This window comes from Synchiropus splendidus, chromosome 4 (genome assembly GCF_027744825.2).
Source record: "Synchiropus splendidus isolate RoL2022-P1 chromosome 4, RoL_Sspl_1.0, whole genome shotgun sequence".
NCBI classification, from domain to species: domain Eukaryota; kingdom Metazoa; phylum Chordata; class Actinopteri; order Syngnathiformes; family Callionymidae; genus Synchiropus; species Synchiropus splendidus.
In genome coordinates, this window is record NC_071337.1 from 4,882,428 (window position 1) to 4,905,188 (window position 22,761).

At 46.5% G+C, this 22,761-nt stretch overlaps 1 protein-coding gene across 1 annotated transcript; it reads left to right on the top strand.

Moving 5' to 3' along the window:
• The first annotated feature begins 7 nt into the window (after positions 1 to 7).
• On the top strand, positions 8 to 4,950 carry rps18 (ribosomal protein S18). Its single transcript, XM_053861543.1, has 6 exons — positions 8 to 57; positions 473 to 571; positions 4,355 to 4,441; positions 4,510 to 4,611; positions 4,677 to 4,768; positions 4,840 to 4,950. The coding sequence occupies exons 1-6, from the start codon at positions 55 to 57 to the stop codon at positions 4,913 to 4,915; spliced, it is 459 nt and encodes a 152-aa protein (XP_053717518.1). The 5' UTR covers positions 8 to 54; the 3' UTR covers positions 4,916 to 4,950.
• Positions 4,951 to 22,761: the final 17,811 nt, after the last annotated feature.

Below are 22,761 nucleotides of genomic sequence, written 5' to 3' on the forward strand. Positions count from 1 at the left end.
TATTGTCTCGCGAGATCACCGTTCCTTCCTCTTTGCGCGGAACTAACATCCAAGATGGTGAGACCGTGTTCTTGTCATGCAAAAAGTATGGATAATCTGCCGTCATCTGCCTCGTAGTCGGACGGAAACGTGTATGAAACCCGTCATTAGATGGTTGCGAAGCCGTACAATTTAATCATGTATAAATTGGGACGGATTTGTCCTTGGGTAAACAATAAACGGCGGGGCTTTTATACGTGGGTAATGCCAGTTAAGAGGCGGTTGAACATGCGGTTGTTCCACTCCGAATAGCCCTTTTTGATATATCTGGCTTCTGATTCAGGGTTGAGAAACTAGTATGTTTACGTGTGAACTGTTTTGACGGTTTGGAGCGTCCAGCGGTCACCGACTCGCTGTAGCCTGTGCGTCAATGTTCCCCTTGAAAGTATCGAGATTTTCTCTCATTTGTTTTTCCTGTCATATGTGTTTTCAGTCTCTCGTCATCCCAGAAAAGTTCCAGCACATTCTTCGTGTTTTGAACACGAACATCGATGGTCGCAGGAAGATTGCCTTCGCCATCACCGCCATCAAGGTACTATCCCACCTGTATCTGTTCCGTCATAGGCACCTAAAATGTGTTTCAAATCCCATCGTAAATTCTGCTGCTGAAATGGTCAGCTGGTAAATGGCGACTCAAACGTCTTCAGTGGAGCGACACGGCCCATTCAGCAGAGCAGAATGCTGTGATGAACTTCAGTACAACAGTTGTTGCCGTTTTCATCATAGATTCAGCGTAGTAAGTGTAATGTAAACATTAAGTGAGATAGGTGTTTCTGTATTTTGAGTATTTCATTACATTTCCTAACAGGTGTCCAACTTGGACGTGGTCAGTCAAGTGCCGTCAGGAAATGCATGTCAGAAAACCCTCTCTCGGAAAACCATCCTTTTGTCACAGCCTGACAATCATGCATAAAGCGCTTGATCTATATGGAAATTTGAACTCTATGTGACCTGCCACTTCTGGAACGGTATCTCAGCCACTTTAAACATTCTGCATCTCACATGTATTAAGCGGTGACATAATGACAAATTGACATTCGATATTGCAGTGTGGGATTTATGAACCAACTGCTGTCACATCAAAGCTGCTTGAGGAGTGGCCCTCTCTGTGGGTGCCGTTCCATCACAAGTTCTGCACAACTTCAGAATGTGTGGCACCTAAAACCTATGGAGAACGTGGAGATGACTAGAGCTCTACTGGTTTAATTGCTTTTTGTCAGATGTAGTTAAAGGCTGGTTTGTCCACAGCTCACTTCATGTTTTCAGAAATCATGGAAGCATGTGTTTAGAGGCTTCCACTGCTGGATGGTGAACTCGGATAGTTTGAGATTTGTCTTTTAAGAGACTGTCATCCTAGTGAACAAAGAGGATGTCATGTCTGGCTTTTAGCTGGGATGTTTTTGAGAGGCTGTCCACTGGAGCGCTCTGACATGTGAAATGGCAATTGGTGGAATGCTGCAGTCCTTTGCTCTTCAGATGCATCCTGCGAGATGGGACTACATTCTGTTCCTCACAGGGGTCATCTGCCTCAGTGTCATCACTTTTTGAGCATAGGGGAGGGCAATATGGCAACAATGTATCGATGTTTTTATTATGAAATCACAATTTGTATTTTATCACAATTTTACACGTTTTTGAAAATACCTTTGAAATTTATGTTCACTGCAACCAAACCACTTCTGAATGTGAAACTGTCCTAAAAGGGGAGAAATCTTCAATTTATAAGAGAACCTAAATATAACGGTATACAGCAACACTTTGAGCACTCTTGAATCAAAAGATAGCTTTCAATCATGGAACTTGATATTGTATAAGTATTGTTGAAATCATGACCATTTGCTTTCACATAGAAAGGATCACACTGCAGTATCTGGTTACTAAACCTGATTATTAAAGGTCCAGCAGCTTCATCTTCAACTAAGCAGACAGAGTCCTATTACAGGTTGTTGGCCAGGAAAACCATTTCGTCGACTTTATCAGACTTACTTTCCTTGTTTGCAATGTTTTATTCATAGTTTTGAAGAGTAAACAGATAAATCTTTCACATTAATTCGTTCAGATAGCTTTTATCCATGAGAGTCAGAGGTTTCTAGTGCGATGCCACATTAGCCGTTAGCTCAGTTAGCCCTGCAGTGCAGACATGGTGGTGTGTAATGGAGTTAGAGGCTGATCACGTTAAGATTAAAAAATTCAAAGTCATCTTTTTGTTTGCTGCGATGGCCAGTGTAGCTGGACAATATGCGCTTGTGACGAGAGCGCAGATTCGGGGCAGCACGTCGGCTTAGATCTGTTGCTGATAGAATGAGACACAGGTGATCCATACAATCTCGATTTGGCACATCATGAGCATGTTTGTTCATGATCTAATATGGCCTTTTTTTGTTTGCTCATACTGGTTCTCCGTTTTTAAAACCCACTGGTCCACGTAGCATCACAGAATGTTGACCAGTGAAGTGCAACTTGCCAGATTTGCTCTCTGCTGCGGCAGCGATGAGAGATCACTTATTAGTGATGGCAATAAATAACTTTGCTTCTGAACAGGCAAACATGATTGATGCTGTGGTTTGTCATTGACGTGAAGGTAATATTACTATTCTTTTGTTTTGTTTTTGGCCACTGCACGTTTTGAGGTGTCCAGGTCAGGTGACAAGAAGAACAAAAGTGATTGATGAACTGGTTGATTGGTCGTTTAAGCAAATTTAAAGTGTTCTTATTCCTGTTAATTGAATATAATTGGTCTCCTGTGTGCCCGCAGGCGCTAAATAGTCATGTGTCGCTTACGTTCCACCAAAAGATAACTTAACCTTGATTCACACACAGGTTGTTTTGGTGGCTTTTTCTTTTATACCTGACTGGAGGTCTTCCCAGGTGTCCCACTCTTTGTTGGGAATCCCACCATCATAGTTTATTTGGATCTGTCTAACAAGTCCTGAGCTTCATGCACGAGGGCTTCATCTGTTGCTGACAAGAGTTGTTGGATTGGTGCTTTACCTTCCCTGACTGGCTCAGTGAGCTGCAGCAGCATCATTGCTAGTAAAGGTCTAACCTGTGTATGGATTTAGGCCTGGCCAATAATCAACTTTTTTTTTTTCATGATTATGGCTTCTGACGGTTATGAAAGCATGATAACTGTCATGAAACAATTCAGCTGAACGCCTGTCTCCACTTCCTATTCTGTCCTCGCCGGGTTTTAAGGGAAAATTGTGCCGAGGGGAGCTGCTCTGGAAGGCACAGTCAGAGCACCAAACAGATTAGGGTTTTTGCTGCTGACCACATGGATTGACAATGAATTTGTAATCAAATGAGACCAACTGAAAAACATTTAATTTGAAGTGAGACGTCGCAGTTTGGTGAATCTTTACTATTTCTGTGAAATATTTACAATCTGGCTGCTTGTAGCGGAACTCCGCCTTTATGAAAGTTTCCACTCTGGATGTTTTCAAAAATTTCAGATTCAGGTGGCTGACAAAGGCGGCTACTGACTCCAAAACGGCAACTGATCCGATCATTTCTGCCTCGAGTGAACGACACCTGAGAGGCTGCTTATCTAGCACAGTGAAATTAATGATTATTTCTTATTCCGAATGTCACGCTCGGACCGGCGGGTGTTGCTAAGCGTCGGCGCAAACAGCCTCCAGCTGAGGAACCAAGCGGTCTCACTTTCATGAGCCCAGAAAACTCCATGCTGGAGCTTTAAAAGCCATATTTCATTTGAACTCACTTCCCTGCACAGTGCTGTATGTGCTGCAGGATGCAAACTTGACTGCAAGTGTCTCTGCATCCCAGACGCGGGTGCCTGCTGAGCTCGGGAAGAAATACTGGCCCTCTCCTCTTCAGCCAGGCCATGTGAAGAGACTCGTGTCTTGAGCTGGAATTGGTTCCATTGTTGTACAATAACAGCAAAATCTTGACTTGTTGAATAATCATTTCATCAGCTCTATTTGTATTAATGTTGAACTGTTTTTGGCAGCAGAAATGCTTTTGTAACTCCCACAGTGGCTCGTGGTAAACATGCACGTCTCATCGTTGAGCTTCATGTGGGATTCTTGAAATTGCGACGACTTTTTTTTGAATGCAGGGCTAAATTAAAGGTTGCACTTTATTGGTGTTTCTGGAAGTCGACACGGTGCAGTGATGTAAACATGGGGAGGAACATATTTGGGAGTGCGTTCGCGCCTGCAGTGTGGGAGGCTAGAACAGATTGTACTGATAGTTGATGTAAGTTATGCAACAACGTGACTGTCAAACGCTGCTGTGCTGGGTCATAGGAAGTATGTTTGTTACTGTTGGCTGATTCTGATGTGGTCCGTTCCAGGGGGTCGGTCGCCGTTACGCCCATGTGGTGCTGAGGAAGGCTGACATCGACCTGAACAAGAGGGCTGGAGAGCTGACTGAGGAGGAGGTGAGGCGCCGCACTGCTTCCCACCGTGGCCGGAGAGACTTTCCTCACTCGTCCTGTCTCTGTCGCAGGTGGAGCGGGTGGTCACCATCATGCAGAACCCTCGCCAGTACAAAATCCCTGACTGGTTCCTGAACAGACAGAAGGACGTGAAGGACGGCAAATACAGCCAGGTGTGTGCCGCCGCGTCACCAAGTCATCGGTGTGTCACTCTCTTCTGACTTGCTGCGTGTCGCAGGTTCTCGCCAACAGTCTGGACAACAAGCTCCGTGAAGATCTTGAGCGTCTGAAGAAGATCAGAGCTCATCGCGGTCTCCGTCACTTCTGGGGGTAAGACTTGCTCCAGCTGCTCTTCCAGCTCTCTGGAACCAGCCCTAACGTTTCCTCTCTTGCCCCTGCAGCCTGCGTGTGCGTGGTCAGCACACCAAGACGACAGGACGTCGCGGCCGCACTGTCGGTGTGTCCAAGAAGAAGTAGACATTTTGTTTAAATAAAGGTCTCTGTGGAAAGTTTGCCTTCTTGATTTGACTTTTTTTTTTTTTTTTTTTCTTGAACACAAACGCTCACGTGTTGAGGAGCTGGGAACCTGGCCAGACAGGAAATGTTTCTTTATTTCGTTAATTGTTGATTTCCCCCAACGCTTCAAAACCTTTGAGCTTCCTCTAAACACAGTTAACAGACCAGTTTCATCCCCCCCATCCTCACCTGCTGCAGGAACTAAATCATCGGATCTTCAACATGAACTTCAACCTGATCTCTCAGCACTTTCAGCAACCTGTTTGCATAGTTTCTGTGTAAAACGAACCCAGATGCTATCGAGGTCACGGAGGCGTTCCTCAGGAACAACTACAAATTAAAGGATGATCTCGCTCTTCACGTTTAATTGCTGAAGTGCATGTTTTCCTGCAGCCCTCGTCAAGTGCGACACACTTACCTGCTCCACTTATTTCTCACAACTCGTGTCACACCTGAACAGTGAGGCGAGCTTCACGTGAGAGCATCTCATTGAAGCAGGAATCTCTTGTGTATTGTTGATGTGGCCCTGTCGCCCTGTCTATTGTTAAGTCGTGCGTAAACAATGGTCTAAACTTGGCACTCCGTTTTGGTTGCTTTGATATAAAATATTTTTCTCTGGAACACTGATCTTCTGATTGATAGAGCAGATAATGACCTATTAGATTGGTATTTTGCTACTGTGTTGAAAGTCCAAATGACTCATCTGTCATTTGTTTCTAAATGAAAATTAAAATGACTGGAACAGATGAGCTGAACCTGCACAAAGACTTTTATCGACCCACTGACTCAGTGGAACCATTCTTCGCGTTGCAGCACATCTTCATGCTCGTGGTCTCAGGAAAGTGGACTTGAGCGTCCTATACTGATGCCGAAGGCAGCCCTCAGTGTTACTTGAAGCGCACGTTCTGCCTTTGCGGCACATCCTGACGCTGTGGGCTGCGCTTCATGTAAGAGGTCAGCGTTCTTTAGTTCTGCATGTGGCAATGAGTCCTGATATCAATAAGGAGGACAGCCACATAAGGAGTCGGCGCGGATTCCACCCGGAGCGCTATGGAAAACTTTTTCTTTTTACTCCATTGCAACGCCAAACCACAACGTAATGCAGAAGTCCTCTTCTTTAAGTCAGTATACTGTTATACAGTTCTCTCATGTTTGACAGTTCTATGCTGCAGTGTTGGATACACAAAGAGTGCTTCATAAATGACTGAGCCGAGGACCACACGTGCTCCAAATCCACATTTCAGGAGTTGTCTTCCTCGTCCAGTAAGAATGCGGATGAAACAAGCCACAGCAATTAAATGAAGCTCACAGGTCGTACATCTCTGACCTTTCATATCAATTTCCGACCGGTTAAAGTGTATAAGCGGAAAGAAATGAAGAAAAACAGCTGCAGATCTTCATCTTTTTTTGGCAGCTTTTTGGCACTGCACTGGCAATTACTGTCACGGCACATGAAGCAGCATAATTGGATTAAAAACATGCCATGAACTCTTGACATCTCGAGTTCAGGGTCAGTTCACGAACAATAAACTCCAAATCAACCTCTACTTATCCGTTATCTTAGCTAACACCAGTGACGTTACTTCGGAATCAGCACGACACATGCTTCGTTTCTGATCTTGTTTTTTTTCAAACTTTCCAGTCTGAAGGCCGTGAAGGTGATGTTCGGGTGTGTTGCGGCTGTAATCCAGATTATTCGGTGCATCTGAGACCCCATGTCACTAGCTGTTCCTCCATGTTTGAATTGAATTGCAAACCAATGTTTTACCGAACAAGTGTGGCAGTCTAACTTTGTCGAACAAACTGCGGCAAGAACTGGCGACAGTGTGGTAAGCACACACCGCACCCTATTAACCCAGAACGCATTGCGGTTTCCAACACTGGGTGAAGGTGAAGGGTGGAGAGGAGCCGTGACTCTGACAGTGGAAGGGGATGAGAAAATAAACGGAGCAACAGCAAGAGGAGCAGGAACTGCACCATCAGGTTTGTGAAGAAGGAATGACTATTTGTACCTTCTTCTGACAAGTTTATTAATCCCAGAGGGCAACTCACTTTGCAGTCACCTGCCTTGTTTAAAGAGAAACACATTCTTTCCATTCAGTACATCATGAAAACAAGCCAATACTTCTGTGTTTAGTTCCTAATATTTTATTCATTCATAGGTGTGTACAAAATAAATATTTGTTTATTGTTCAATCCAAGTTTCATATTTCATGTTTAAATAACATGCATTTTTTAAGATCAAATAGAGGAAATTGTCTGGTCTGTAGGTTGCATGGGTTCAGTTGCAGCACAACTGTCAGGTCACTGCGGTTCAGATATATTTTAAAAGGTATTTTCAGAAGGGAGAATGTCAGGATTTTGTTATACGAGCAAGGCATAACATCAAATTTCAAATGAGTATCAGTGTCTAAAGCAAGAAGCACAACATAGAAGAATATTCTCGAAGGTAAAATCTTTGAGATGAACCTGCTTTGCTCCACAAGAAATGGTCACGGACCAACCATCACAATCTCTCAACAAGATGTTACCAACCTACGGCCGGTCATCATCTAAAAGTCGGGCTACACTTTTGCTCCCTAAAGACTGGGACAAGGTGGTGACCACCCCTCTGCACGAGGGTTCAGTAACATGAAGTTATCAAGCTGGATTTACTCTCTCGACAATGGCCCACAGGAGCAGAGAACAACACAATCTCAGTGGTTGTTATTTGCCCCTCTGGGCCACCGTACTTTAGGACAAGTGCCAGACCTGTTTCTCTGAATGAGAAAAGTGCCCCTTCAGGACCCTTTTTTTCCTTAACTGTTAAGTTCATGTGGAAAAATGTCATCAATTCCACCTAAATATGTTTTGAGATCTGATTGTTTATTTGACTTGTCGTGAGGATCGTTGCCCCACCTGCACCGTGGCCCCTCCCGCTGCTCCTCATCATGCCACGCAGAGCGGCAGCCCAGCGGCTCCTCTGACCCTCATCATTCGGTCAGTAAAAGTCTGAGTTATTTAGCTTGATATTTTGAATTGGCTCTGAGATTCAGACCGGAGGTCTGCACAGATGTGCTCCAACCACTACAGCAACCTGTAACTTTCCTCCAACATTTTCATCGGGTGATGTTGGATGGATGTGGGCGACATGTTTCTGTCACTGTAGAAACCCTACAGTGGATTATTCCAATGATTCAATTGCATTTTGGCTTTTACAATGTCAAATTTTAGAATCTGCACAACCGTTCCAACAACCACAACAGTAATGGATGTCTCCTTTTCTAGCTAAAGCTCCTCCCCCCACAATGTCAGTGCACGTGCTGGGCTTTGTTTCTGAGCACTAGGACAGAATAAGAATTTATACTGAGTTTCCCTGAACGTCATGCAGAGTTGCACATGACTCGTGAATACTCTACTGACACTCTAACATGTTTATTTACTGAAGAAGAACAAGACACGCCAAAAACCACAGTGAACAATACCGTCATTTCATTGTCCTGCCGCCGCTGGACACGCCCACGGGCGTTGTCAGGCGCCTAATTTCCTGTGACACGTTCAAATAGCAAAATCAGTTCCAGTTCTGGAGCCAACTTTTGGAGCATTCAAGGTTATTACTCTCCAACTCTGAGTGAGTGGTGATGCCGGCCCAGACTGCTGCACCTCCATCACCAAAGCCAGGCATGTTGACCTTGGCGTCTCGCTCAGCTGGCCTTGTCCAGCAGCACGGACACATTGCTGAGTAGGACGGTAGACCGATGCTGCACGGTCCAGGTCACATGGTCTGCTAACGGTCCCAGCAGTGACTCGGTGTCAGTGGAGTCACCTGCAGCGGGCGTCTGGCATGGAAGCAAAAGCGGTGGAGTCGGTTGCGAATGGTTAAACGGGCCTGCAGCTGTGTGTCTGAGGTCACAAGTCCTCAGGTCCTGGTCTTCATTGCTGTCCACCACTCCTGAGGCTTGCTGTTCTGTGTCGTGCTGCAAGTCTACTGACGACATTCCAAGGTCACGGGTAACATCTGACTGGCTGCAACCAACGTGAAGGTGAGCTATGGCTAGGTGGCGCCGCTCCTCCGCCAAGTGATGTCATGTGTTCATAGCTGCTTGAACAGGGAATGACGTACCAGAGTTTTAAACCGCCAGAATGTTGAAGTGAGGCCACATTGACAAGGTTTGTCTTTTTGTATTTTTGATATTGGCCCCAAAATATAAGGTGAAAAACATAAAAGCCACTGAGGACCTCACAATATCCCTAACTTACTGTGACTGTGAGTACTGTATTGATTTTCAGTGTGAACCTGCATGTACTGTGAGTTCCGTGCTGACGGATGTTGTCTCTCCAGTCAACTACACTATAATATAATAAGGCATGGGAAAACTACTAAGAGGAATCCGTCCTTATTTGCAACAACAAACCAACATTCTGATACGTTATATCTACTGATACTCTGTTGGACCATGAAGGTAGTGCCTACGAAGTGTTCACTAAAGCAGTGTTTTTCAACCTTTTTCTAGCCATGACAACCCTGGTTCATTGAAAAAATCCCGGGGCTCACCACCAAAGGAACCTGGACCGAAGTGCACTTGTGCTTAAAGTCCTATAGAAAATCCCTATTCATTTGTGAAAAACTGTAGCTACTGACACTGGGTTGTTATTTTGCCAAGCTGTTTGCAGAAACAAGTTGCAGGAAATGTATTTGTTTCAAATGTGTGGGTGGCAATATGGCAAAATATGTCATGATTTCTTTCTTTTAATGGTTTAAATAACTGTTTCAGTTTTAGCGCTTCTTTTCTGCATGATTGTATTGCAGTTTTCAGATAAATCCTTAGCATTCCTTGCCTGAACTTGCTTCATCAAAACAATTATTCTTTCTTTCTTCACATTTTGAGGCACATTTATTTTGTTGTGCATTTAGTTTTTCGGCAACTTTTGAGCCACAAAGCAAACTTTGACAGACCATGAGTATCAATAAAGTTTTGAAGCGAGACGACATGTTAGCCGTCAGCTCTGCGGCGCAGACAGTCTTTGGCGTTGCGGCTCCGACAAGGATCCCTCCCTCCATGGTTCTGTGTTGAAAGTGTGTGGTCAAGTTAGAGGTGCATCAACTTTAAAAACACCTGGAAGTTGCGCACGTGAGCGGCTTCTTGGCTGTGAGTGTGTGGGAAGAGGAGCGCCGCGCACCACAGCAGCGCTGCTGTGACTGATGGACAGATCAGCGCATCAACACACTGCAGATCTACAGTAGAGTGTAGAATGTCAGCCAATCCATGTGGTCTCCTCACCTTGGTTGCTCCTCAACACCTTCTCATTGTCATGATTTAATGTCATCATATCGCCCACCTCTATCTCCAGACACATGAGGTGCAACTGGATCATTTTCCCACGGCACACCTGACACTCTTTCACGCACCCTGGTTGAAAAACGCTGCATTAAAGTGACCACTGGAAGAAGGTCTGGATTAGGATGAGACCACATCAAAGAGTCCCAGTGCAGGTGAGAGGAGTCCGGAGTCGTGATGCTCGTGTGAGTCCCGGTGAGAGAGCAGGTTTTGGTCTGAGGGCAGAGATGATGTGATCAGCAGTCTGCTTCTGTTTGGTCGGTTGCATTTCTGAGGAGCAAAGGACAGACACCACGACTGCAGCAGCAGCTGTTGGGTCACACTGGGTTTCCTCACGAAGTACGTCTTGAGAATGGAGGAGTTTTCTCCCACCTTGGATCCTGAAAGATGGTGGGAGTGGAAACAGGGCTGCTAAGGACTTTATAGGGACGGAAGAGTGGGGACAGGTCTCCTGTAGTCCACAGTCACCTCCACAGTCTTCTGTCTGGACTGCTCTGATAACACTGGCTGGTCCACCTGCGATAAGGTGACTCCTCCAACATCCTTGATATGATAGTATATACCGACTATGAGTGGTGGTCCTACGCTGAACATCTCCCCAGGTGGACCTACCTCGCCCCTGCTGCCCAGTTGAATAGACGTGCCTCATTTGAGCGACAGTTTCATCCCAAGTATGGTGTCATTTTGCAAAGTAGTGCAAGAAGCACATCCTTGTCATTCACAAGGTTGCAGGTTTGTATCCGTCTCTCGTGCATTTGTGTTCCAAATGACTGAATTTTACCACGATAGTGTTCGAAATGCTATACCTTTGCATACTCCATCCCTCCCTGGACTCAGAGGTGACCTGTCAAGTGTGTCAGAGCTCGACAGTCGTGTTTTGTTTCTGTTTTTGTACGTGGCTCGTGCCTCCCAAGAAACAGGGCCCTGCTTCACTCGTGTCTAAAACACAGCTGCCGACTATAATGAACATATTTTGGCAGTCCAAAATGGCGACCCTGACAACATACCCACATCTATGCTTGAGTAAACTGGCGCCACATCAATCGATGCCCGCAAGACACACCACAAATCCAAGGTCAAATGAAGGTTCTTAGGCGCTGCTATTCACAAATAGATTGTCTCATGAAGGCAGAGTCATGAGCCGTGAGCCATGTTGGAAATGACCCATCGACGCATGTAATTGGTCGCCTTGACTTAATTGGTCACTTAGATTGGGACTTGAAGTACGAGTCTTGCTGGACAAGAGCCCTGATGTTTCATAAGGCCTTATGTAACTTATGATGTGGTTCAAAATGCGAGCCGTGAAGAGTTACATGGACTTGTATCCACCCATGTTGGGTGACGTTGGTCACTTCTCAGGGACGCAAGCTTCTCTAGCCAGAGATGTGAAGCCAATACCATCGCCGCAAAGCATCATCCTCACAGCATGGAATTGTTCAGAGGACGGACACATTAAATAGAGACTGGATCGAGGACTGTCACACACACACACACACACAACACAGTCATGTCCATGTAAAGAGTTCCTCTACACGAGACATTACATGAGCCTCCTTTCCGAATCCAAATCTGGATAAGGTGGCGGCGACCTGACACAAACATTATTGCTAAATGATCATAGTTCCATGACTGGAACTTTGTGATTTTGCCTGTTTTAAAGAATGCTTGGAAGAGATTACACTTTTGGAACTTGGCACTCTCCACAGTTTTGGATGTTAAGTGAGACACAACCATGATTTTCAACCTTGGTGAATCCGCCTGAGATGCTGAGGAACCAGTTGGGGCGGCACAGGAGACATAAAATGTCAAAGTATATGTCAAAAAAATAAATAAATCTGTGCACATTCCCTCAAACGTTGAACACCTAAGACGCGTGATCTTGCCTCAGGCCACATTCTTCTTGAACTCCTTTGTCTTTCTGCCTTCAGAATTATCGTATTGTTATTGTTATTCTCCGTTTCTCCGTTAAGTTGAATGGGCTGTGAAGTAGAGTGTGATTTCACTTGGGAATGATAGAGTGGTCTGTGTTCGGGGTCTCCATCTCGGTGGACAGGCCCAATACAGCTGTCCAGGAGGCATCATTCAGTGGGTTAACACAGGGGAGCTCGGGTCTTTCTGTTGACCTGTGACCTTCTCATGAGGTGGTGGCAGTTGTGGGGCAGAGGGAAGTGCAGTGGATGCATGATAGCGAGGTGAAGCAAGTTGCTATTTCAAATGAAACTCAGCCTGTTTAAGAAAAAGGTGTGTATCCTGCAGCCCGACCAGCGAATACAGTCTCTCACCAGTCCATTTCTTCAGTCATGTGTTTTGAGAGGAGACATTTCTCTGACGCAGGTTATCAAAGAGAACACCATAGCTGGGATAGTTGGTGGGGCCCCGGACCCACGCTGAGCTCTGGGTGTGTTCCGAAACATTCAACTCAGTCTGCTGTTAATTATCCTCATTTTAAATTAGCACTCTCAGGAAGCTTAAACGAGACTTGGACCCGGTTCAATTATGCAGCCCAGTGAGATCTTGAAGAAAAAAGGTGGCGTGAAGAAGACGCAATGTCTTTAGCACCCGTGTGTGGTCGCTTACGTATCATGCATTTGGCTTCCACTTGAATTTATTTGCATAGAGACACTATTATTATCTGCTCATTTTCCTTGGCGCTGAAGTATAATTACGCGTGAAATGCATACTTTAGAATTAAAGCAATTTCATCACTACGTTGTCTGAGTTAGCGCACATTCTCCTCTGCGCGACAATCGACTCGAAATTGTTCAAAGAGCCTGCTGTGAATCAGGATCCAACACTGTTATATGATGGAGCCGCAGTGAAACTCCGGACCCCTCGGGGACGATGGATTGTGCTGGTTACATTCGGGATTACATGGATGTGATGTCAACGGGGTTGGCACTCGACGATCTGGACCTGTTCGCCTTATCGGTTTGACCTGTCAGCTCCGCAGAATGAAGGTGATCCCGGCGAGTCTTTTTCATCTTTTCGGTTGGCCTTGTTTATGGGCATCTTCCTTTCACATTCCGATGTCTGTTCGTGTTTCGCCTCACTAACCGAACCATAAAAACAGGAATTCTCTCTCTGCGACAATTTGTCAAACATACCTTTTCAAAAAAAAAAAACAAAAAAAAAGCCCACGCCTCCAAGTGAGATCAGCAGATTACAGGTGACCCATTGTGACGCAGCACGCGCCCAAACAAATGAATGAAAGAGAACTAACACACTGTTCTGGACACAAAGACAACCATTAAGATCAGGATTTAAAATGAGTAAACAACAGGTTGGTTAATTGCATTCTTATAAAATGTTACTGGACTCGTTCCCAGAACGAAGGAAATGGTTGGCGATCAGGGCGGTGGTCCCTATAATCATTCCACAGCTAATTGGTCTGACGACACCACCTGCAGCTGGCTTATAAGACTCAGGAACGCTGCCAGCTCCGGTCTCAACCCTCAAGCAAGGAGTGTGTCACATCCATCACTGAGAGGCCAGAGCTGTTCGCAAAGCTGCAAAGGAGAGGAATATTTTGAACTAGTTTTCTGGTGAGTACCATCTCCCGCTTCTACTTGGATGTTTCAATAGGGTTGTTGTTTTTGTTTTTTTTGTTTTTTTTTAAGATTTGGCTTCAGCTAGACCTTTTTTTAAAAAAAAAAAAAAAGTTTTTTCTTTTTCTTTTTCTTTGTTTTCTCGATTCTTGCAATTCATCCTCTGATTCCTCAGCTTATGATGGTGGTGTCAGGGTGATGGTGCTGGTTAGAATAACAGTCTCAGGCAATTGTTCTGCATTTCTTTTTAAAAGATTTGGCTTCAACTGGACCTTTTTTTTTAAAAAACAAAAACAAAAACGTTCCTCTCTTTTTCTTTGTTTTCTCGATTCTTGCAATACATTCCTCCGATTCCTCAGCTTATGAAATGGTGTCAGGGTGATGTTGCTGGATAGACTAACAGTCACGGGTAACTGTTCTGCATTAAAAAAAAAATTTGATTTCAGCTAGACCTTTTATTTTTTTTAAACAAAAATGTTCCTCTTTTTTCTTTGTTTTCAAAATTCTTGCAATTCACCCTCCGATTCCTCGGCTTCTGAAATGGTGTCAGGGTGATGCTTCTGGTTAGAATTCTAGTCTCAGGTAACTGTTATGCGTTTAAAAAAAAAAATTAAAGCCAGACCTTTTTTTTAAACAAAAAAAGTTCCTCTCTTTTTCTTTGTTTTCTCGATTCTTGCAATTCATCCTCCGATTCCAAGCTTGTAAAATGGTGCTGCTGGTTAGAATTGTAGTCTCAGGTAACTGTTCTGCGTTTAGAAAGAGCGGAGGGGACGTGGTCACCATGACCCCAAAGAGCCTGCTGATCGCACTTCTCTTACTCGGTGAGTGGCACTTTGCACTCCATCCTCGACATTTTATCATATAAAAATCTCTGACTCGGTCTTGTGTGAATAGGAGTGTGGAGTCAGCAGACGACAGGAAGTCTGAAGGACAGGATGTGTCCGAGAGCAACAGCCAGACCAACAACAGACGTCACTCCGACATCAACGGTTGCCCCGGAAGGTCTGAAGAGCACCAAGCGTCCCACATCAGCATCTACGGCTGTCGGACCTACAACAGTTGCCAAGGTGCCAATTACGGCAACACACTCTACAGCATTCCGAGCACCAACCCTCACACCAACAACCCACAAGCCCATGACAACTGCCCGGCATTCAACAGAAAAACCAATAACTAATGCACCAACAGTAGCAAAATCATCAACGACAACTACTACTGAAGCATCGACAGCCAGTGGAAAACCTGTTACAGCAACAACTCTGGCATCCACAAGTGGTATAACTACAAAAATTGTTACTCTAACAAATGCGTCCCGATCCCCGATGACAACATCTGTAACCCCAACGACAAAAAAGACAAGTGGAAAAAGACACTTAGCTGCCGCGTGGATCGCCTTAGCTGCCGCTGACAACGCAATGGCCACTGCAACTTTTGCCGCCTCAGTCCATGCTGTTTCTCGAGGGGAGGCAGAGAAGATGACGCAGCTCACAGTCGGAGCCGTCTTTGCCGCGCAGAGAGCATGGCTAGCTTCCAGTGCCGTGTTGAAAGGACAGATGACGGAAGAGAAAGCGTTAGAATTGTCAAGACTAGCGGCGGAAGCAGCACAGCTCGCCCAGGCTGAAGCTCGACGCGCGATGGAGAATTCCACCTACGTCGATGCCGAGGGACATGAAATGTTTGCAGAGGCTTTATGGGAACTATCAGAGGCATCAGCTTGGGTACAGAAGATGGTGGATAAAGCAGCAGTTGCAACAATTAGAGAAACAGATGAAACAACAACGGCAGTTCTGAACATGGATGAGAATGCGCTGGAAAGATTACAGGAGACCATGAACAGGACTAAGAACCCCGGCGATGACCTCCATCCTGCGATTGAAGCGATAGATGGGTCAATAGTTTCACAAAAGGAGGCAAACAAAGCAGCAAAGTACATTGCAGCTATTGCAGCATCGCTGAACGAACAGGAAATGATGGAGAATGAGGCAAGAGCTGTAACGTCTCTAAACGCGGCAACAGTCAAAGCGATGTTTGCCCTCAACAGGGCCTTCACTGCTGTGCATGTGGTGTATCAGACGACTACCACCATGGTCCCCAGCGTTTCATCTACTACCGCAGCTGCATCAACAGTTGGAGGTAAAACAGGCACCAAAAAAAGATCACCAGCACCGCTGCTTTCTACAGCTGCCTCCGCTGCGTCGACAGCCGCATCCACGGCTGCAACAATTGCACTGTATACATCAAAGGAATTCGCTCATATCCCAGCCAACGCAGCGAAAACTGCAGCCCTGGCAGCGGGTCGGGCGGCGGCAGCCTCGCAGAGCATGTTGAAAGGGGAGATGCCCCTGAAGGTAGCACTGGCTCACGCAAAGGCAGCGGCAGACGCAGCCGAAGAGGCGAGCGACGCCATCTTGCGTTCCATTGAACAGAAAACCAAGCTGAGCACGGAGGTCGAGGAGAAGGTCAGGGAGGCTGCACTGGTCGCCGCCGCTGCCTCGCAGAAGGCATCAGAGGCCGCAAAGCTGGCGTCACTGGCCAGTACTGCGGAAACCACGGAGAGAGCAGTGACCGCTGCAACGGCTTTCGCGGCAGCTGCAGCGGATGCGTTGGCAGAGATCGAAGCCATCATTGCAAACACTTCTCCAGAACCAGCGACAAAGTCACAGGCTAAGACGCTGGCCAAGCTAGTGGTGTCATACGCCGGGGAGACAGCCAAACAAGCCAAAAAGTCAGTGGATGCTGCAGAGAAGGCGCTGTCTGCTGAAACAGCGGAGCAGGCGCACAAGAAGGCGGAGGAGGCGACGGAGGCGGCGCGGGACGCAGCAAGAGCCGCTTGGGAAGCCGCGCAGATGGCACTGGAAGCAGTCGGTGCTGCCGGAGTCACCACGGCTGCACCAGCCACGACAACACAGAAAGTCACGCCCAAGGGAGTCGACCTGCCATGTTTCCCAGATGGAGTCAAGGCACTGAGCACCGCAGCTGCCGCAGGAGCGGCATCTTCAGCCGGAGCCGTTGCCCTAGCTGCGGCCACTGCAGCCAAAGCTTCAGCCGTCTTTACAAATGGACCACTCAGTGTGAAAGCAATGCAGGCTGCGGAAGTTGCTGTCGCTGCAGCGCAAGTGGCTGCGCTTTATTCTGAAGGAATATTGAACGGACTGATGTTGCCAGAAGTTGCGCCGGAAGTGATAAGAAAAGCAGCAGTTGCGGCAAAAGAAGCTTCAGAAGCTACAAGGCGGGTCTTCGGCGTGGCCACGGGCTTCAGTCCAGAGGTGGCAACGGCGATCGCTGAGGCAGCGGCGCAGTTACTAGAGGCTTCAAAGGAAGTAGAAGAGGGAGCGGAGACGACTATTTCAGCCGCAAAAAGGGGGGATGCCCAGGGTGCGGCAGCGGAGATCACTGCCACAGCAGAGAAGGCTGAAGATGCTCTTGCGGCAATTCTGCGGGCGATAAATAAGATGGAGAAGACAAGTGGAGACGTCGAGAAGATGGTGTTGCTTTACGCCAAGCAGGCACTCGCTTTGGCATCAGACACGATCAAAGAAAACAAAAATGCAGCGAGGGCCATGGCAGCTTCGACAAATTCACAGACAGAAGAGGGGCTGATGGAGAAAGTGACTGACGCAGTAAACAGCGCCAGTAAAGCGGTGAAGACCGCAGAGGTTGCCGCAACGGTCGGAAAAGCCATGGTCCAAGCTGCAGTGGCACCAGGAGTTGTTTCGGTCACTAACCCGCCGACAGCCACAGCGAGCAAGTTCAAAATCTCACATGCTCAAGAAGTAGGACTGTCGAGCTTCCTGGCGGCAGCTGCGGCGGCCACAGCCTCCGCGGCGGCCGGAGCTACATCCACCACTGCTGGAGCAGCCTCTTCACCAGTTGCAGAGCGTGGCATAGAAGCAGCCCAGAGGGCAGTCCGAATATCGTCTCAAGTCATCGATGGTGCCCTGCTTCCCAGAGAGGGAGCAGTGTCTGCGAGAGAAGCTGCTGACTTGGCTAAAAAAGCAGCAGAAGCAGCACTGGCTGAGGTGGCGAAAATTCACAATCAGAGCACGAGAAGAAAGCGTGACATCTTTTCTATTTCACTTTTACCTGAGGCGGCATCGCAAGCAGCCGCGGCTTCTGATCAAGCAGCGGCGGCAGCAATGATGATGGTGCAAGACCAACCGGGCGCGGTTGCCGCAGCGAGGGCGGCGGCTAAAAAAGTGGCGGACAGTTGTGCTGAAATAGCTCAAATCCTACAACTGGAACTGGCGTCTGCGACCGACCTGAGCACCACTGTGAGATACTCCATATACGCAGCTCAAGCGACGGCAAAAATGTCAGAGGCGACTGCGACCACGGCATTAACTGCCACTGGAACCGCAACAACGAACGAAGTGGCACAGATAATGGCGGAGTCGGTGAAGGCCACAGCCAGGGCGGCGGCCGCTGCAGCAACCACGGCGGTCGCATCTCTACCACGTCAGGTTCTGACAGCAGTTGCCGGTGGATCCACAGTCCCTGTAACGATGTCCACAGCTGACGCTGCAGCGGCCACCGCTTTGGTCGTCACAACAGCAGCGGTCACCGGCCTAACAGATGAGGCAAAGAGGGCAGCAGCGGCCGCCGAGGACGCAGCGGTTGCATCCACGCTGCTGGCAGAGGAAAGGCTTTCACCCCTGACGGCTGCAGCTGCTGCCAGAAATGCAGCGGTGGAGGCGGAGGCCTTGGCACTGGCGCTGGCTGAAGTGGCCGACGTAAGACACACAGAGACGGTGAAAAGACTTGCGCAAGCCGCTGCAAAGGCTGCATTCGCCGCAAGACAGGCAGCCAAGGCGGCGACCGATGCCGCCAGGGGAACAGGAGACACAACCGTGACCACTGGAGCCGCCACTGAAGCCCTGAAGAATGCTGCAAGTGATGTTTTGTCGACTTTGAAACTGGCCCGGACGCACCCAGAAGGACTGAAGCTCAGTGCTATCATCGAGGGCGAGATCGTCGCGTATATGGTGGAGGCAACAGCCATCGCAGTGGAAAGTGCTGCAGATGCCGCCGCCAGAGATGAGCAAGTGCTGGTGTTGTCCATGGCACTGGCCGCGGCAAAAGCTGCGTTATCCGCATCAAAAGCAGCAACCGCTAGTGTGAGTTTCGCTCAGACGGGATTACAAGTCAACAACCCGGTGACTCCGCCGGGGACGACACGCGCACCCTTGACCTCACAGGACAGAAAGAAGGCAGTGGCTGCGGCCACAGCCGCCTCTGCTGCGTCCGCAGCATTGACCGCGGTCGCAGCGCTAGCATGCGGGCCGACGACACGTGAGACCGAGAAAGCGGCCATTTTAGCAGCTAAAGAAGCTGCCAGAGCCAGCAATTTAGTTGGGACCAACCAAATAACCACAGCAGTTTTGGCTGCACAGGTGGCGGCGGGTGCGGCGCAGGTCGCCTCGCAGGCGGCCCTCAGCAGAGCAGCCAATGAGCCTGACTTCTCAAGGAAACGGCAGATAACAAATGTCGCTCTTCTGTCAGCAAATTCATCAAAGAACGCCGCGGCTGCAGCAGCGATGGCTGCGTACTCTCGGCCCCTGCAGGGGTCCCTGGCGACAATTTTACAACTTGCCAAAGAGGTCACTTCTGACAGCGCCCAGAGCTTCAGAGACATGCTGTCGGTGAACACGGTCCTGAGGGAGACGGAGTTGATCACAGATGTTATCGTCTTGAGTGAAATGAACTACGCCGTCTCAATAGTAACAGAAGCGGCCATCGCGGAATTAACCAACGCGGTTATCGCCCCGGTGACAAACATGCAGCTAGCAGCGGCAACATCTGCGTTAGCGACAGTCACAGCTGCCGAGACGGCGTTCAACAGTCACAGTGGCTCAGGCAATGGATCCGTAGATGGAAGCAGTGCAGATACGGCATCAGCGTCGGCAGCAGTCAGTAACAAAAACAGTCTCTCCGCGGTGACCCTTGTTGCTGCTCTCCTGACAACAGCGTCACTTCTGTAAAACTCCCTAAGCTCCAATTGTTTTCTAAAATGTGCACTTCTGCCAGTGTTCAGGCAGCCGGTTAAATGAATGCTTCTCAGTGGCTGATATATAATGGATGTAAATTATTCTATTTATGAACCTTTAGTATTTATTGAAATGGCGTGTAAATTGTTGCACAAATTGTCACTTCCAGTATTTTTTTAAATTTGATTGTCAAAATGTAATTTATTCTCTTGTCAATAATAATCAATAAAACTGTTCATGTCATCGTTTTTCCTGTCATTTTTGGCAAGTGCTCTGTTTAGATTCTGGCGGTTTCAAATGTTTTCATGTCCACGTTGCGGATAGAGGGAGGCCCCTGTGCGCTGCCATTCGCCTCTGCTCCACGGTCCAACAGCAATCGCTCAAGGTAGGACCGAGCCGCACAACCCCAGCGCACCAGTTCCAGGGCAGCGCAACACCATCTAAAAAAGAAGAGCTATCAAGAAGGAAAATAATGAATTGCATTGTGAGATGAGCCAGTGGTGTGCCACATTCATGTTGTTGATCAAGTCCAATTGCATATAAACTACAAAAAAAAAGTTTAAATCTCCCTCAGAGCTTGGATAAGAACATCAGAATAGAGCTGCTGCCCCTCTGTACTGAGGAGAAAACTCAGTCGAGGTGAATTAAATGAATAAAAAATTTAATAAAATTAATATATTTTATATATATTAAATGGTAGATAAAGATGATCATTTCGATTATATTTTGTTAAATAAAAGTATTATTTCATGTTGGACTTCATATCTTTTAATTAAGATTTTGCATTTTTTAATGCACATTTTTGACCCCGCATTTCTACATGGTCTGACACCTGCAGTTGTTCAAAAGAGCAGCTCCTCCACTGTCATATCATAGCAGCTATCCTCGCAGTCATCATGCTCTTGATGATTTTTTTTAAAAATAAGAACTCCTGGAGCTGCATAAATACATGTACGAACAAACGAATTTTTATTTATTAAATTATGATTTAATTGAGGACGTTTAGGTGCTTGAAAGGTCGCATGATTTTGCAGTGTACTGTGGACGGCGGTAGCCATTTTTATGGTAGTAATTAGAGGATAATAACACAAATGTATCAACATTAAATGTACTATATACCTGACAGTGACTATGTTTCCTCCTTTTAGCCTTTGGAATTCTATAGAAAGTGGCCCCCGACACCCCAGACTGTGATGCTCCTTTAAAGCTATAATCGTCACAGAAACAATACAGGAAGATGATGGAGTTGCTCCGCTTAGATGCTCAAAAACCAGTGAGTCCTAACCAGCCAACCATGGTTGGGACGCGAGCGCCTCTTAGAGGGCCGTTGCAAGTTTGTTTTCCACCGGTGGGCTGCGAGACGCTCAATTACAATTCGCCGCCCCGCCATTTGGTGGCAGTAGTGCGTCATTCAATTGACTTAAGGTTCAACGAAGCTCCGTTTAGGGAGGTAACGGAGCGGAGCTGTTATTGAACGCAGCGCTGAAGCCTTCAAAACTGAAACGGCACCTTGAAACTAATGAAAGTACTAGTTGGAGCCGTTTTTTTTTTTTAATCAATTTGAAGAGTTTATGGCGATACTTTTATGCACTTTCCATATATATTTTCTTTACAGTTCATTTGGAGAAAACGTAATCTTATATTTATTGTAATGTCCGGAGGATTCAGAGACGAGACGGATGAGAATTAGATTATATTACTACTATTAAATGCTTCTTTATTCAACGTGCTGCTGCTTCTCGCTCCAAAACTCAAGTCGCACGCACAACCTTTCACCCGGAACTCGAACCAAAAGCCCAGCATCTCACCACTCTCATAAGATCCTCAACACACACACATCCTAACCATTACATTATTTAATGATCCTTATTGTTTTACTGTACTATACTTATTTTATCCCTAATTTTATATATGACATGCTCTGTTTTTCCAATTAACAGTTTGCATCAAGAGTGTTTCTTTTCTTTAGCAAATTTGATGAACATGATTTGAGCCTGGTTCTGCAGCTGGTTAGGGTTTTAGATGACAAATAAATATATTTGCGATGGTCACATGATTCCACGTCACTTCACAAGACTTTGGTTTGTTTAAGTGTAAGTAGATTAAATATTCTTATTGACTACTAATGAAATCATGAGTAACATTAGCAATTCAGTTCTCTTACTTGAATCTCTCCCCCTTGTGGATCCAACATGCCAGAAAGCTGCTTTGAAATTGAAGTCATTCACCTTTCTGTTGATGGCTGATTAAAATGGCAGCTGTCATACAGCAGGGAAAAAATGTAATCTTCTTACATTCTTCTTACTACTCTACTTCATTAGTTCCACTCTGTGGGGACCTTCTCTTGCATTTGACCTGGAATCACTTGAATAATAGAACAAATGGTTGCACAATATTATTATATTATGCAATATATCGCTCTCATTAAGTTAACATCCTTTATTTTATTTTATTTTTTTCTGATTGTTCTAAGTTATGTTTTTGGCTTGTTTTCTCATCTTTGGCCGTACTGTTATGTGATCAATAAAGGGGAAGATCTATCTATCTATCTATCTATCTATCTATCTATCTATCTATCTATCTATCTACCTGTTGTTTTCTGTTTATTGTGTGTCTAATGTACAAAAGAAATGGTGTAAATAAAATAATAATAATTATTCAAATCATGCATCTTGCTTTGTTACTCACTGGCACATACTTCGGCGACTTCAATGTAAACAATGGAAAAGAGGAAGTCCGGACTTCTTCACGTCAGGTGCTGCCCCCGTGACCTGACAGATTAGCAGAAGGAAATTAATGGATTTATCTCTAAACCGTGAGGAACATTGGACTCCGTTGAGAGACAAAACCATGACGTGGGACGGGAAGGGGGGGTCTGGACGCCCCCTTTATTCGGCCAATGTGAGAGAAGTGAGAAGCGCCGTGAAAATTTCTGTCAAAATGTTTCCAACTCAAGCATC